Below are 18,668 nucleotides of genomic sequence, written 5' to 3' on the forward strand. Positions count from 1 at the left end.
TAGTTTCCGAAATACCCATAGAGAACATCGTAGGAAATTCAACCTATATAAAAAATAAATCTTATTTTTACGTGAGGAATCTCTCTACGAGGGATGACACATATTTTTTGAAAGACCCTGTATAATGGCAATTGGCAGTGAATGAGGGTGTCTTCCTGTAAGTTATTTACTTGTATGAAAAATAAAATAAATAACAGGAAAGAGATATCATTACTAGCTAGGCCCCAAGCATTTATGGCTTTTCAGCAAGGTTCGCGAAACATAACTTTTCGAACAAAGTCCGCATTCATAAGGCTTCTCTCCAGTATGGTATCTCATGTGGATATTCAAACTCCCCTTTTGAGTGAACGATTTTCCACATATTTGACATACAAATGGTTTCTCCTTGGTGTGTACCACCCGATGAGTCCGCAGTAAATTTTTCGTTGTAAAACTCTTTCCACAAATATCACACTGAAATGGCTTCTCTCCCGTATGAATACGCATATGGTCTCTAAGACTAGATTTCGAGGTGACATTTTTGCCGCATATATCACAAACACTTAATACTGTCTGACCGGTATGAGATTTTAAATGAACTTTATACGATTTTATGTGCATGAATATTTTCGAGCAGAAACTGCAAGTGTAATGAACTTTTTGGTAATCAGGTTCGTGAGTTTTCTGATGTTCTTTAAAGTACTGTTCGTTTTTGAAGGTTTTCTTACAAATGTCGCACACCAGTCGCACCCCGTTATGCTTGAATTCCTCGTGTTTCAAGAGCTCATATCGAAAATTGAAACCTCTGTGACAGTGAGTACAAAGATGCTTGAACTGATTGAAATGAATATTGTCGATGTGACGTTTCATAACGTCTTCTTGTACAAATTTCCTCTCACAAAATTGGCAGACAAACTTGAATTCCTTTAAGTGAACGTATTTTAAATGATGATCAAGCATATGTCGCAGTTGGAACAGTTTGCTACAAAACTGACAGGGTATTTTCTTTTCTCTGTGCGTTCGTGTGTGTCTTTTTAGTTTCTGAAGCGTTGAAAATTTCTTGGAGCAATGGCCACAGCTAAAAATTATATTACCATCTTCAAACCTAAAAATATAGTATTTAGTTTATTGTGATTATATACAAGGTGCATTAACAGTCGATGGTAAATTATAGGTTTTTGGAAAACAAGTGATATTATCAAAGTCTGCATTTTAATCAAAAGATGGAAATTTTCCAAAGAACTTTTTTAGTCATTCTTCAAAATGCTTAATAAAGACTAGTCAGATTGCACAAAACATTTTAGGCGGAATTGGTATAACAACAACTAATCTAAATTTATCCAAGGAACATTTCTTGAACTTCTCTTTCAAAATTAGGAAATGTCACAAAAGAGTGATAATTTCAGGGATAATTTTGTTAATGAGAGTGTGGAGTGTGGCCAAGGAAGAGTATTAAAGAACTAAATTCATTTTATTCTAAACGACAGCAAAGTTACACAAAAAACTCATAGCTGACTAAACTTTAACCATTTTTTAATATGCCTGGCTTAGATTTGACATTTTGTAAAATGACATAAAAACAGGTAGTCTCTTTGCAGAAATGTATGGAAAATATCGTCATTGTTTAATAAGCCTAATTCTAATTAGGATTTTTGCAAAGCGACTGAAAATAGTTAAGCTTCTTTGTAAAAATTCCTTCTTTCTTTCAAAATGCCTAGTCTTATTAGACTAGGAAGAGAAAAAAAAACATTTAGAGAAAATAATTCAGACAGATAGAGCAGATGCATTTATGCAAAAAGGCAAATTTTCAAAAAAAATCTATCACTAGTTCTCTATTAACGTCTAACGTACCATGGCCGGTAAATCACCCTGTATGTGTGCCGGATCAAACTGGTGGCTGTCAAGGCTGAGTCCACTAAAGATTTGCTATCAACATTTCATATTGGCTGATTATACAAAAAATATTAATTGGATCGACTAATACTTACTTTATTTTAAAATACACTTGTCTTAGATAAATAAGGGTATGCTCACATTTTTATAAATAATAATAAAAGGGCTGTTTTCCAAAAAAAAATATTTATTTCGCAGACTATACAACAATCAGAAAAATAAACATGTAACCAAATTTGCAAACAACATTCATTAAACTTTAACAAAATAACATTACACATCAGTAAAATTTATATTAATAAAATTTATCAAGTTCCATGACTTTAAAAAAAGTAATCATAATTCTAAAAAACATTGGTACACAGTTTACTTTTCAGTTTTTTTAAATTTACAGATATATTGTTAGTGTTATAAACTTCCATGCTCACGACAGAAAATCTTAAAACTAATAAATTATAATAATTTACATTTCTATACATAGTTACACTGCATGAAAATAACCGCGTACATATCTTTTGAAAATTTGGATTCTTACAAAAACGCTCTTGCTCCATAGAAATTGTTAAGGTGCGTCCACATTGCTCGTCGTCCTGCTTGCGCTCTTGCTTCTGATTGCGTTCGTACTGTTCGGACATGGATGATACCGAAATATTTTAATAGCGGCTACTAGTGCGATCATTAAAACAACGAAGGAGACAAATAGAATAAAAGGCGGTGTTGGATGTCTAATAATTTCAAAAGTAGATTCCAGCACAGTAAAAGTAAACATCTACGCGATTTACAAACAGTTTTCAGTGTTTTTTAATAATTTTTATCGCATGTCCGCTACTGATTTTGAAAGACTTATTAACTTAGTTGGCCCCCGTATAGAAAGAAAAAATACAACTTTTAGGAAATGTATTCCGGTTAAAGAAAGAGTGAAATAAAGATTGGTCATAACATTAAGATTCCTTGCCACTGGAGACTCACATACCAGTTTGGGTTATTTATTCGAAGTTTCCAAGCAATGCATTTCAAAAACAATACCAGGGGTATGCCAGAATATAAATAAAGTTCTCAAAAAGATCAGATTAAGATAAGTAGGCAATATAAATATAGTTATATTTTATTAAAGGTATATTTAAAATTAGTAATCCAAGAACAAAACAAAAATATTTGTAATTCTAAACAAAAAAATAAGAAAAATCATGGTAGTATCATCATACTGCAGTAAATACCGAATCCTATGAATGAAACGAAACTAAAAACTAAACAAACAACGCAAACAGCTCGAGCGCTTCGAACCGCCGTAAAAGTATGCTCGCATGGCTCCGAAGCGTCTCTTTGATGTACCGCGACAGAGCCGAACAGTCGAAACAGGCATTTTATGTGAGCAAGCACGTGGAGCACTGCGAGCGTTGCGAGCGCATTGAACATCTCACTCCGTCTATTTGCAATGTTTTTCATGTTTGACGTGTTCGTTCGGCCTGCTCGCGAGCAATGTGGACGCACCTTTAGAGATACGACATTTCCAGTGAAACTGTAATACCGTAATGTTGTGAAACTGTAATACCTGTAAAACAATTTAGGTTCTTAGAGCTGGTTCGTTTAGTAAGAAATCGAAATTTTCAAAAAAATCACCCGTTTCATATATTTTTTGTTTGGACAAGTAACTTACTAGTCTAAATATTGTATGTCTCAGAAACTTTAAATTAATATATATTTTTTCTATATTAACAACAAATAATTATTGCATATACGGTACATTCCTCAAAATTTACCTAAAATATGCTCGCGATGTCTTTGGCGTATTTATGTACAGGGTGGCCCATCGAAAACGTTCCGCAAGACATAACGGCCGGGATTTTTTTTTTCAAAAAATCCAAAAACACGTCAATTTTGTTTGTGAGGGGGGCAGTTTTTGCCCCAAAAATGATTGCAAAATCTTCAACCCTCTAAGCGGGGGTGTCATCCCCCAACTTTTTTCAAATGGGAAGGGGTCAAGTGGCGCCGCAATGAAAAGAGCTTTCTATTCTCTATATTTCCCCGCTTCGTTTTTGAAAATCGGTCGAGTCATTGAGAAAATATGAAGGATTGAAATTTGAAAAGTTTATTTAAATATTTATCAGAGTAAATGATAAGGATAAATTCCTTCGATCAATTTGCTGTTTTTTCTTATTATTTCTAGATGTTTACGCATTTTTCACTTGCCACAAGGTTGAACGATCGTTATGCCTTGCGGAACGTTTTCGATGGGTCACCCTGTATAGTAAACCAAAAATTTTCAACTCTGAGCCCTTCAGTATAAAGATATTTTAACAAAAGAAAGTTTTGTATTCTATAAAATACTCGAACACATCTCTAACCTTTATTTACTAAGAAATATAATAATAAAATACGATAAAAATATTTTTATCTCAAAATAAACTAGTTACCTAATTCAAATTTAAGAAGTTAGACTGAATCAAAAAACCACAAATACCGTATGATCGAAAAAAACGGACAGCGATCGTCATTTTATACAGGGTAGCTAGCGCACCTCATTCGCCTCGGTTGATTATACGGAAACGGAAAGATGTAGAAACAAATTTTTTTTATGTGTATATCTAGAGAGGCAATGTGCATAATTTAAAATTATTTTCAAATGTACAGGGTGTGTCAGAACTAAGATCCATACCAAAGTTATATTTTTTCTTATGGAACACCCGGTATTTTATTTCATTTTTGGATTCTTGGGCATAATATCCTTGGGAAATAAGGCATTTATTATAATGGTTTAATATGTCTAGAAGCTTTGGTTTTTGAGATATTTAAAGATATTTAAATATGCATGCTATAATAAAAAAGTTTGTAAACACCTTGTATATTACTTTTCGGAGTTAATTATTGTGCTGGACATTGAAACCAGAGAAATAAACTTGACTAAAAAATTGTCTTCCTTAAATATATACAGGGATATCAAAAATTGCTGGTCTATTTTAAATATTTATTTTACATAAAAACTTCGTTATTTCAAATACAACACTATGTATTTTTTAAAATAAGTCGAAGCAGATTTAAATTCTCTTTCAAACTATATTAGGGGTTCCTATACCTATCTGGCTCAGATTTTGAATAAAAGCGATTTTTCAATGAAATGGCAATCGAGAGGGCTATATATACAATAAAATGCCATGGCAATTTGCTAGTGACAGTTAGTAGCCATTTTCAAAATCGACACTAGTTTACGGACTTTATTTAAATTTATAATAGTTTACTTTTATTTAATTTACCTACAATAGTTTAATAAGTATTTTATTATTTTATCGAGAAAAATAAAGAAGTGGTTCTGTGATTTATATTAGAATGACTTGTAGATACAGTGGCGGACAAAGTATGGAAAGATTTTTTATTTCCTATTTTATCTCGCTCAAACAAATAATACAGCTTAAATATTTTCGTATGCTAACAACCGCATCAATATATCAAATATTCACAAGATAATTTTTATTCTACCTACATTGTTTATTTTTATCAACATATTTTGTTTACGCTTCGGACAAAAGTATGGAAAGCTTTTTTCTTGTTCATATTTTTGCTGTTGTGATCGATTTGTTTAGTTTGATTTTATTGCAAAGGCAAGCAACATATTGTTAAAAATGGGTAAAAATAAGTATTTGTCTGAAGACTTACGCAACAGAGTTAGTTATAGAGTTAAAAAATAGAGGTGTTAAACAGTGTACAATTACCAAATCGTTAATGATTTCAGAAGGAGCAGTTTCGAAAATTTTAAAGAAGTATCGAACATTGGGAGCTACAACTACCCCTTTTATAGAAAGATCCATTAAAAAGATTTCTCTAGCAGACCCACACAAATCTTCCCGGCAAATAAAAGAGGAAATCTGTGACAATTTTAATATCAATGTTACTGATCGCACCGTGAGACGACGCTTGTGTGAGGTAGGACTTCTGGGAAGAGTGGCCGTTAAAAAACCTTTGCTCTCAAAAAGAAATCGGAAGAACAGAATTCGGTTTGCTCAAAACCATTTAAATTGGACATCTCAAAACTGGAACACAGTGCTCTGGAGCGATGAGAGTAAATTTAAAATATTTGGTTCTGATGGTAGATTATTTGTGAGAAGGCCAGTAGGTAAAAGATATGATGCAAATTACCAGAAGCCAACAGTAAAGCATGGTGGTGGTAGTGTTATGATCTGGGGGTGCTTTTCTCGAGCTGGGGTTGGTCCGCTAGTAAAGATAGAGGGAAAAATGGATCGTTTTATGTACAGGGACATTCTGCAAAATACCATGTTACCATTTGCCGAAGAAGAGATGCCCCTAATATGGAGATTCCAGCAGGACAATGATCCCAAACACGCCTCACGATTGGTAAAAAATTGGTTTTTGGAGGCAAATGTTGATGTTTTGGAATGGCCTTCTCAGTCGCCAGACTTAAACCCAATTGAACACCTTTGGGAGCATTTAGAAAGGAAAATTCGGTTAAGGGCTATTCACAATGCGACAGATTTGTGGGAGATACTCCAAGATGAATGGCAGAACATTCCTTTGGAAATTTGTCAAAACCTTGTGGATTCCATGCCAAGAAGATATAAAGCAGTCCTTCAGGCCAAAGGTTACGCAACCAAATATTAGATTTTAGGATTTGTTTCTTTATAAAATTTTCTTTCCATACTTTTGTCCACAGTAATTTTTATGTATTTTATTAAAAGAAAAATAAGAAATTATTTTTGAAAATTAAAACTAAAAAAAAACTCCATAAATTACAAAACGTTGTTTCATTTAATATATTTAAAATAAGTTTAAAAAGAAAGTTGCACAAAATATTTAAAAAAAAAATCTTTCCATACATATGTCCATCACTGTATATTGGATTTTCTATAAAAGAACCACTAAGGCAAATTCATTTTCTTCACTTTCAACAACAGGTTTCTGCCTAATAGTTTTTTCATATACCACACTATCAGCTCTGCGAAATAGGAGAAGTAGTTTTTCAAAGGAACTCTTGTCAAGAAAATCCTAGTTGGATATCTTTGAGCGTACACCCTTCAGGACCACAAGCAATAATTATTCTCACACAATAAAACCACTAGTGATATATTCATTCCTTCCGCCAGCAGATATTGCTTCTTTTTTCTTGATAAAATAATAAATACATTTAAGTAAGGTAAATTAAATAAAAATAACCTGGTTATAAATTTAAACAAAGTCCATAAACTACTGTCGAGTTTGAAAATAGCTACAAAGTGTCACTAGAAAATTGCCATGGCGTCACCAGCCATCTTGATTATAAGTTTATTGAAAAACTCGCTTTTATTCAAAATTTGAGCCAGATAGGTATAGGAGACCATATATGATAATATAGTTTGAAAGAGCATTTAAATATGCTTCAACTTATTTAAAAAAATACATAGTGTTGCATTTGAAATAACCAAGTTTTTATGTAAAATACATATTTAAAATAGTCCAGCAATTTTTGATACCCCTGTATATAGTTAAAGAAGCAAACAAATTTTTTAGTAAAGTTTATTTCTCTGGCTTGAAAGTCAGCAGACGAATTAATTCTGAAATGTAGTGTACAAAGTGTTGACAATTTATTTCATTATAGCATGCATATTTAAAATTTTATATAAGTATAATATTTATTATTACATATTTTAAATTATGCCACATTGCCTTCCCACATATACCCATAAAATATTTTGTTTCTACATCTTTCCGTTTTCGTATAATCAACCGAGGCGAATGAGGTGCGCCACCCTGTATAGTCATCGCTGACGCCGTTTTTTTTTCGATCATCTTGTATTAAAATAGACTAATCTGCAAAATTGAAAATAAATGTATTCAAGCCTTCTTTCTTTTAATGACTATTTTACTCTACCTATAAATATTTATGCACTAATCTAAGTTTAATTATTTTCTTTTCACAGTATACAGAAATATGGTTCCAAATTAAACCAACCAAATTTGGTATAAAAATAGCGTTTTATGACCATATAAGTTAGTTTACTATGACAACCTCTCCACAGATCAAATAACTTGATAAATTAAATCATTTAGTTACATAAAAATGTCATACAATAGACATTTAATATTATTCTGCAACTGTTTGTAGTCATAAATAGGTAGCTTAAAAGACAAAAAATATGCCTGTATATTTTTTTTCTTAAATGTCATCTAATAATCATTAAAACGGACCTGGACAACTATGTTGATCAAAACTTGATTGAGTATTGAAGTCTTGATCGCAAATTTGACAAACCCTTCTCGTCTGATTTTCATCACAACTTCTTCTGTTGTAGTGTTGAGAAACATCAAAATCCGAATTTGATAATTTCCTTTTTCTTGTAGATCTGCCACTCATATTCTCGTTCCTCACAAATTCCATATTTGTTGAAGGAAGTACGTTTAAATCTATTGAAGCTGGATCTGATAAGCACAAATAAGTTTCTTCTCTGATAGCATCGCCGTGGCTGATTTTATGACTGATCAATTCTTTGTAATTGTTAAACATTTTTTTGCATTGCTCACACCTATATAAGCCTAAAATTTGTTTAGATGGACGTTTCAGGATGGAAAATTTTATTTCTTTTTTATATGTCATAAGAGAATGTTGCGTTTTCAAAGTCTTGTTTGAGTCTATATTGGAAGTTTCATCAGGTATATTGGGAGTTTCATCCAAGTTACCACCAATAAAAGCAGATGTTCTTTTTTCAGTTCTACGGCTTTGTTGATGTTTCGATTGGAAAGAATGTTGTGTTTTCAAAGTCTTGTTTGACTCTATATTACGAGTTTCATCAGATTTGTCCAATTTACCATCATTAAAATCAGTTGTTCTTGTTTCCGAAGCTCTATGGCTTTGTTGATGTTTCGATCCAAAAGAATGTTGTGTTTTCAAAGTCTTGTTTGACTCTATATTACGAGTTTCATCAGGTTTATCCAATTTACCATCATTAAAATCAGTTGTTCTTGTTTCAGGAGCTCTATGGCTTTGTTGATGTTTCGATACAAAAGAATGTTGTGTTTTCAAAGTCTTGTATGAGTCAATACTGCGAGTTTCATAAGGGTTATTCAATTTACCATCATTAAAATCGGTTGTTCTTTTTTCGTGTGCTCTATGGATTTGTTGATGTTTGGATCCAAAAGAATGTTGCGTTTTCAAAGTCTTTTTTGAGTCCATATTGGGAGTTTCATCAGGTATATTGGGAGTTTCATCCAAGTTACCACCAATAAAAGCAGATGTTCTTTTTTCACTTCTATGGCTTTGTTGATGTTTGGATCCAAAAGAACGTTGCGTTTTCAAAGTCTTTTTTGAGTCCATATTGGGAGTTCCATCAGGTATATTGGGAGTTTCATCCAAGTTACCACCAATTAAAGCAGATGTTCTTTTTTCACTTCTATGGCTTTGTTGATGTTTGGATCCAAAAGAACGTTGCGTTTTCAAAGTCTTTTTTGAGTCTATATTGGGAGTTTCATCAGGTATATTGGGAGTAGTTACCACCAAGTTACCACCAATAAAAGCAGATGTTCTTTTTTCAGTTCTACGGCTTTGTTGATGTTTCGATTGGAAAGAATGTTGTGTTTTCAAAGTCTTGTTTGACTCTATATTACGAGTTTCATCAGATTTGTCCAATTTACCATCATTAAAATCAGTTGTTCTTTTTTCGGGAGCTCTATGGCTTTGTTGATGTTTCGATACAAAAGAATGTTGTATTTTCAAAGACTTTTTTGAATCAATATTGCGAGTTTCATCAAGTTTATTTAATTTACCATCATTAAAATCAGTTGTTCTTGTTTCAGGAGCTCTATGGCTTTGTTGATGTTTCGATACAAAAGAATGTTGTATTTTCAAAGTCTTTTTTGAATCAATATTGCGAGTTTCATCAGGTTTATCCAATTTACCATCATTAAAATCAGTTGTTCGTGTTTCAGGAGCTCTATGACTTTGTTGATGTTTCGATCCAAGGGAATGTTGGGTTTTCAAAGTCTTGTTTGAGTCTATATTGCGAATTTCATCAGGTTTATCCAATTCGCTATAACTAAAATCAGTTGTTGTTTTTTCAGGAGTTATATGGCTTTGATGGTGTTCTTCTAAAGTTTGCATGGAATAGAATAATAGGCCACAGGTATCACATATATAATCAGACCTTCGGAAAATTAAATTATATTCTGATAACAATTCATAGTGCCCTTGAGAGATATGATTCTTGAGATTAGAGAAAGAAGGAAACCTAATCCCACAAACGGGACAATCCTCTCTTGGGTCTTTAAGCACCTCTAATTCCATTTTATAACAAAACAGAAAATGAACTTCTAATAACGGTAGACTAGGAACTTCTTTTTTACATCCAGTACATTTATAATTAGTCTCTCGAACTGGGCACTGAGATGGCAGCTGAGAAGCTATAAATGGTGGGACAACTGGTTGAGGTGCCATTATTGGTGTTAGAGGGACAAATGTTTGTTGATTTACTAATTGAGCAGATACAATTGATTGCCAAGCCTGTATATTTTGGTTGCCGTAAATATTCTGATAGTACTGTTGATAGGAAGTATCCATCGACGCATTACTTCCATATGAATTAAGATTTCCCTTAAATTGGTCATTATATGGATTTAAATGAGATGGATCAAAAGATTGTATGCCGCTCGGTACAACTGCATTGCTCAATACTGTCGATAAATCTATATTCGTTATATTAGAGTTAGATGTTAAATCAATACAGACATTAACATTTTTTTGACTCTCTCCGGGATTGTTTTCCGACATTGACTCAGTTGTTAAGTCAATAGTTGCAACCGATGGCATGATATTATCCCCAGACGGCATAATATTATGTTGGTTTTCATTCATTTCAGTGTGAAGAACAACATCACGACATAAATCTTTATTGGTTCCGCTTTCAACGGCTATTACCGATTTCGTTTCATCCTTATTTCTTACATTACTAAATAATGGAACTACGTTATCGGTAGGAGATAAAAGTATATCTTTATTGAATGCAACGCGTGCTTCATCAAAAGCACGTTGTGACTCTTTTTTTATTCTTTCTTTTATCCTTTGCCTTCTTCTTGCCCTTTTATTCGGTCGAGCTTCTGGACTATAAGTTGATATAAAGCTTTCGCCCTGTCTTGTTTGTGAAACAGCTGCGTTACCACATTTTACATCATTTGATTTAAGTTGTTCCTGCTTAACCCCTTGTGAAACAATTACGTCACTAAATATAGTAACTTTTGATTTAGGATCTTCAGACTTTTGAATATCTTGTGCATTGGCTATATTACCAAATCCGACATTAATTATTGGTTTAGTGTTTCCAGACTGGTCTGGTTCTGAAACAATCGGTTCAACATCTGTGGTCTCATTTTCACGAACAGTTTTTAAATCATCTGTCAAATTTGAGGTTGAAGTTATATTATTATCGACAATGAGTTCAGATTGATCAGTTTTTTGGGCCAATTCATTATGTTTACGTTGAAGGTTTTCTCTTTTATGTTGACGTAAATGGCGTGACATTTTTCTATGTGCAATCTTCTTACCACAGCAGTGGCATTCAAAATGACTGATCATTATTTTGGAAACACGATGAACCTCTTCACGATGAGTTCTATGTTCCCCACGAGAACTAAAACAAGAGGCACAAAACTCGCATATAAATCTTTCGTTTTCCAGTTTCGGTGATATTTTGCAGTGGCTTTGCACGTGTTCGAGAAATCTTCCTGCATCATTAAAAATAACCCTCGGGCAGAAATTACACTGAAAATGGAAAGATTGAAAGCGATTATGCACAAATTCACAATGATTTACATAAGCCCATACATCTGTAAACTTCACAGAACACATATCACAAATTAACGAAATATTCGGATATACGGTATGTTGGCGAAAGTGCCTTATCATATTTTCTAAACTATTCGATTTATTAGGGCATTGTGTACAAGAAATTAAGTCCTCTTTATGAGTTGATCTGTGTGTTAATAAATCGATAAGAAGAGAAAATGGTTTTCCGCATTTCTCACAAAAGTATCTTTCCGGTATTTTGGGCAACTCTTCTACAGCAGATTTTTCATGTTTCACAACATCTTCTTCCTGACAGCGTTTGATAATGTGATTATTAAGATCGAATATAGTCTTTCCTACCACGTAGTTACAGAGTGGACATCGAAAGTTATGATTACGGTAAATTGGGTTGAAAATATGATAGTGTAATGATTCAAAGTCTTGAAACCCTACACCGCACTTGTTACAGTACAACGAAGACCTACAAAAAATTATCTGTTAGATTCGAGGTTAGATAATTATAAATAAAAATTAGATAAATAAATAAAAGTTAGATAATAATTTAAATATAATTTATATAGGGTGATTCACAGCCTATGATTTAAAAAAAAATCCTATTATCTTTTATGGTTCTCCATGAAAGTCTAACGTACCATGACCGTTAATCACCCTGTATATATTACAAAAAAAGCCAGAAATCAGTAAAGCTTTATTCAGAACCTCGCAATTGTGGAATAAATTAGTGGTTTCAATTACACTTTATACTTTTTAGTTTTCGATCATTCACAATGTTTAAAAAACACAATTAAAATTAATAAAATATTCTAGCAACAGCTTGCGTTAGTCAGTTATATCTGTTATAAAACAATCAACTTTGGATTTCTAATCACAATTTCTCTTGGCCGAAGCTAATCAAAGGCCAAAATGACATTTCTCGCAAATTTTGAAGTTTAATTAGTAAAAAACGTATGAAAAAGTTAAAAGTTTGATAACTTTTTCTACTAATTGAAAATGTCTATCACTAATTTTGACGTCCTGAATGCTTACATTGAAATTAAAGGAACAAACTTCTACGCTAATTGAAACCACTAATTTATTCCACTAATTGCGAGGTTCTGAAACTGTTAACAATTACTAGTAAAATCTCATAATCACTGATTGGCTAACACTACGCCAAAAAAATCAACAACTAATTCTAAGACACACTTTTACTAGTCAATGGCGTGAATGCTAATTGAAATTCGCTTTGCTTTTTTACTATCTTCTATAAGCTGCCCGAAACTTACTTTTCGGATATTACGATCACAGCCGATCGATACAGCAGCTCAATGAAAATTTGACGTGAAATATTAAATCCAATTTTAAAATCAAGACACTGAAAGCAATCAAATTCGTTAGGTTAGGCTAAGCTTAATTATTTTCTTTTCACAGTATACAAAAAAATGGTTCCAAATTAAACCAACCAAATTTGGTATAAAAATAGCGTTTTCTGACCATATAAGTTAGTTTACTATGACAACCTATCCACAGATCAAATAACTTGATAAATTAAATCTAATATCGTTTAGTTACACAAAAATGTCATAAAATAGACATTTAATATTATTCTGCAACTGTTTGTAGTCATAAATAGGTAGCTTAAAAGACAAAAAATATGCCTGTATATTTTTTTTCTTAAAAGTGATCTAATAATCATTAAAAGGGACCTGGACAACTATGTTGATCAAAACTTGATTGAGTATTGAAGTCTTGATCGCAAATTTGACAAACCCTTCTCGTCTGATTTTCATCACAACTTCTTCTGTTGTAGTGTTGAGAAACATCAAAATCCGAATTTGATAATTTCCTTTTTCTTGTAGATCCGCCACTCATATTCTCGTTTCTCACAAATTCCATATTTGTTGCAGGAAGTAAGTTTAAATCGATTGAAGCTGGATCTGATAAGCTCAAATAAGTTTCTTCTTTGATAGAATCGCCATGGCTGATTTTATGACTGATCAATTCTTTGTAATTGTTAAATATTTTTTTGCATTGCTCACACCTATATAAGCCTAAAATTTGTTTAGATGGACGTTTCAGTATGGAAAATTTTATTTCTTTTTTATATGTCATAAGAGAATGTTGTGTTTTCAGAGTCTTGTTTGAGTCTATATTGGAAGTTTCATCAGGTATATTGGGAGTTTCATCCAAGTTACCACCAATAAAAGCAGATGTTCTTTTTTCAGTTCTATGGCTTTGTTGATGTTTCGATTGGAAACAATCTTGTGTCTTCAAAGTCTTGTTTGACTCTATATTACAAGTTTCATCAGATTTGTCCAATTTACCATCATTAAAATCAGTTGTTCTTTTTTCGGGAGCTCTATGGCTTTGTTGATGTTTCGATACAAAAGAATGTTGTGTTTTCAAAGTCTTTTTTGAGTCAATATTGCGAGTTTCGTCAAGTTTATCCAATTTACCATCATTAAAATTAGTTGTTCTTGTTTCGGGAGCTATATGGCTTTGTTGATGTTTCGATCCAAAAGAATGTTGTGTTTTCAAAGTCTTGTATGAGTCAATACTGCGAGTTTCGTAAGGGTTATTCAATTTACCATCATTAAAATCAGTTGTTCTTTTTTCGTGTGCTCTATGGCTTTGTTGATGTTTGGATCCAAAAGAATGTTGCGTTTTCAAAGTGTTTTTTGAGTCTGTATTAGGAGTTTCATAAGGTATATTGGAAGTTTCATCCAAGTTACCACCAATAAAAGCAGATGCTCTTTTTTCAGTTCTATGGCTTTGTTGATGTTTGGATGCAAAAGAATGTTGCGTTTTCAAAGTCTTTTTTGAGTCCATATTGGGAATTTCATCAGGTATATTGGGAGTAGTTACCACCAAGTTACCATCAATAAAAGCAGATGTTCTTTTTCCGGTTCTATGGCTTTGTTGATGTTTCGATTGGAAATGTTGTGTTTTCAAAGTCTTGTTTAACTCTATATTACGAGTTTCATCAGGTTTATCCAATTTACCATCATTAAAATCAGTTGTTCTTTTTTCGGGAGCTCTATGGCTTTGTTGATGTTTCGATACAAAAGAATGTTGTATTTTCAAAGTCTTCTTTGAGTCAATATTGCGAGTTTCATCAAGTTTATATAATTTACCATCATTAAAATCAGTTGTTCTTGTTTCAGGAGCTCTATGGCTTTGTTGATGTTTCGATACAAAAGAATGTTGTATTTTCAAAGTCTTTTTTGAGTCAATATTGCGAGTTTCATCAGGTTTATCCAATTTACCATCATTAAAATCAGTTGTTCTTGTTTCAGGAGCTCTATGACTTTGTTGATGTTTCGGTCCAAGAGAATGTTGAGTTTTCAAAGTCTTGTTTGAGTCTATACTGCGAGTTTTATCAGGTTTATCCAATTTACCATCATTAAAATCAGTTGTTATTTTTTCAGGAGTTATATGGCTTTGGTGGTGTTCTTCTAAAGTTTGCATGGAATAAAATAATAGGCCACAGGTATCACATATATAATCAGACCTTCGAAAAATTAAATTATATTCTGATAACAATTCATAGTGCCCTTGAGAGATATGATTCTTGAGATTAGAGAAAGAAGGAAACCTAATCCCACAAACCGGGCAATCCTCTCTTGGGTCTTTAAGCACCTCTAATTCCATTTTATAACAAAACAGAAAATGAACTTCTAATAACGGTAGACTAGGAACTTCTTTTTTACATCCAGCGCATTTATAATTAGTCTCTCGAACTGGGTACTGAGATGGCAGCTGAGAAGCTATAAACGGTGGGACAACTGGTTGAGGTGCCATTATTGGTGTTAGAGGGACAAATGTTTGTTGATTTACTAATTGAGCAGATACAATTGATTGCCAAGCCTGTATATTTTGGTTGTCGTAAATATTCTGATAGTACTGTTGATAGGAAGTATCCATCGAGGCATTACTTCCATATGAATTAAGATTTCCCTTAAATTGGTCATTATATGGATTTAAATGAGATGGATCAAAAGATTGTATTTCGCTCGGTACAACTGCATTGCTCAATACGGAGATGGGAGGGCTTTGATAACTAGGTTGTTGAAGAAATTCTCCTTGATTATGCGTCGTCGAGTCACATGTAACTGGCAAAATATTCATTTTGGGTTTGGATATAGATTTCATTTTTTTATTATTACAATAATTAGTAGTATCTTGCTTTGGAGTTTCACGTGACGCAGGTGTCATAATTTTATTTGCAACTTTGTTTTCAGTGCTTTGTTTATCTTTCTTTAAAATATCTAATTCTCCGACTTTAACATTTTTTTCAGATATATTTGAATCTGTGATGTTAGATAAGAGTTTATCTGAAGGAATAACTGTAAAAGGTTTAAGATTTATTTTATTCTGTATATTATCTTTAGAGTGGTCATTGTTAATTGTAACAGTTAATTTAGACGTCGATAAATCTACATTCGTTATATTAGAGTCAGATGTTAAATCAATACAGACATTAACATTTTTTTGACTCTCTCCGGGATTGTTTTCCGACATTGGCTCAGTTGTTAAGTCAATAGTTGCAACCGATGGCATGATATTATCCCCAGACGGCATAATATTATGTTGATTTTCATTTTTTTCAGTGTAAAGAACAAAATCACGACATAAATCTTTATTGGTTCCGCTTTCAACGGCTATTACCGATTTCGTTTCATCCTTATTTCTTACATTACTAACTTTTGATTTAGGATCTTCAGACTTTTGAATATCTTGTGCATTGGCTATATTACCATATTCGACATTAATTATTGGTTTAGTGTTTCCAGACTGGTCTGGTTCTGAAACAATCGGTTCAACATATGTGGTCTCATTTTCACGAACAGTTTTTAAATCTGTCAAATTTGAGGTTGAAGTTATATTATTATCGACAATGTGTTCAGATTGATCAGTTTTTTGGGCCAATTCATTATGTTTACGTTGAAGGTTTTCTTTTTCATGTTGACGTAAATGGCTTGACATTTTCCTATGTGCAATCTTCTTACCACAGCAGTGGCATTCAAAATGATTTTTAATTATTTTGGAAAAAAGATGAACCTTTTCACGATGTTTTATATATTTTCCACGAGAACCAAAACAAAAGCCACAAAACTCGCAAACAAATCTTCCGTTTTGCAGTTTCGGTGATATTTTGCAGTGGCTTTGCACGTGTTCGAGAAATCTTTCTGAGTCATTAAAAATTACCCTCGGGCAGAAATTACACTGAAAACGAAAAGATTGAAAGCGCTTATGCACAAATTCACAATGATTTACATAAACACATACTTTTGTAAACTTCACAGAACACATATCACAAATTAACGAAATATTCGGATATGCAGTATGTCGGCGAAAGTGCTTTATCATATATTCAAAACTATTACCTTTTTCAGGGCATTGTGTACAAGAAATTAAGTCTCTTTTATGAGTTGATCTGTGTGTTAATAAATCGATAAAAAGAGAAAATGGTTTTCCGCATTTCTCACAAAAGTATCTTTCCGGTATTTTGGGCAACTCTTCTACAGCAGATTTTTCATGTTTCACAACATCTTCTTCCTGACAGCGTTTGATAATGTGATCATTAAGATCGGCTATAGTCTTTCCTACCACGTAGTTACAGAGTGGACATCGAAAGTTATGATTACGGTAAATTGGGTTGAAAATATGATAGTGTAATGATTCAAAGTCTTGAAACCCTACACCGCACTTGTTACAGTACAACGAAGACCTACAAAAAATTATCTGTTAGATTCGAGGTTAGATAATTATAAATAAAAATTAGATAAATAAATAAAAGTTAGATAATAATTTAAATATAATTTATATAGGGTGATTCACAGCCTATGATTTAAAAAAAAATCCTATTATCTTTTATGGTTCTCCATGAAAGTCTAACGTACCATGACCGTTAATCACCCTGTATATATTACAAAAAAGCCAGAAATCAGTAAAGCTTTATTCAGAACCTCGCAATTGTGGAATAAATTAGTGGTTTCAATTACACTTTATACTTTTTAGTTTTCGATCATTCACAATGTTTAAAAAACACAATTAAAATTAATAAAATATTCTAGCAACAGCTTGCGTTAGTCAGTTATATCTGTTATAAAACAATCAACTTTTGATTTCTAACCACAATTTCTCTTGACCGAAGTTAATCAAAGGCCAAAATGACATTTCTCGCAAATTTTGAAGTTTAATTAGTAAAAAACATGTGAAAAAGTTAAAAGTTTGATAACTTTTTCTACAAATTGAAAATGTCTACCACTAATTTTGACGTTCTGAATGCTTACATTGAAATTAAAGGAACAAACTTCTACCACAGCTTACAGAATAATATAGCTTGGACACTCGCCAATTTTTCTCACGCTCGAATTTATAACGCCCCACTCCGACGATGCTTAACTGAATTAAGCGAGCGACACTAGCGACAGTCAGCCTCATTCAGTCGATGCATAACCTCCACCGGTGGCGAGTAGGGCCGTATTACGGAAGATTTTAATTCGATTTTTTCTTATATTTAACCATAGGTATTTGTGCTTTTATTTCAATTTTATTTTTATTGTTGGAATGGGAAAAGGTTTTCCGGGATGTGCGGCTGCTGGTTACACAACTAATTATGGAAATAATTCAAAATATAGTCTGTTTAATTTTCGATTCAAAATTTAATGTTCAATTCAAAAGTATTCACACTTTAGAGCTTTTCAAAACGATAAAGACCACTTATTTGGAGGCTTGCTAATGCCAAGTGACCATTTTTTTATTTAGTGTCCTCATTGGATGCTATTTTTATAAGCTTTGTATGTAACTATCTATGTATGTATGTATGTTTTTGCAGGGCAAATCTTGTAAGCTAAATTAGAACCACTTCTATATATATATATATATATATATTATATATATATATATATATATATATATATATATATATATATATATATATATATATATATATATATATAATTATATATATATATATATATATATATATATATATATATATATATATATATATATATATATATATATATATATA

The 18,668-nt window shown here is 32.3% G+C and overlaps 2 protein-coding genes across 14 annotated transcripts in view; both read right to left on the bottom strand.

Annotated features, from left to right (window-relative positions):
- Window positions 1-18,668, bottom strand: part of LOC115879891 (oocyte zinc finger protein XlCOF6-like) — a 596,405-nt gene that overhangs the window by 323,101 nt on the left and 254,636 nt on the right. The window contains exon 5 of one of the 13 annotated variants that reach the window (XM_030896917.1): window positions 13,092-17,360. The exons of the other annotated variants lie outside the window; for them this stretch is intronic. Coding sequence (XP_030752777.1) covers window positions 13,325-17,360 — 4,036 coding nt within the window. The 3' untranslated portion in view covers window positions 13,092-13,324. Of the gene's footprint in view, window positions 1-13,091; window positions 17,361-18,668 lie in introns of those variants that run through there. 13 annotated transcript variants of the gene reach the window in all.
- LOC115879893 lies at window positions 7,606-12,367 on the bottom strand. Its single transcript, XM_030896935.1, has one exon. The coding sequence runs from the start codon at window positions 11,747-11,749 to the stop codon at window positions 8,036-8,038; it is 3,714 nt and encodes a 1,237-aa protein (XP_030752795.1). The 5' UTR covers window positions 11,750-12,367; the 3' UTR covers window positions 7,606-8,035.

This window comes from Sitophilus oryzae, unplaced genomic scaffold (assembly GCF_002938485.1).
Source record: "Sitophilus oryzae breed Bouriz unplaced genomic scaffold, Soryzae_2.0 scaffold_158_pilon_pilon, whole genome shotgun sequence".
NCBI classification, from domain to species: Eukaryota; Metazoa; Arthropoda; class Insecta; order Coleoptera; family Curculionidae; genus Sitophilus; species Sitophilus oryzae.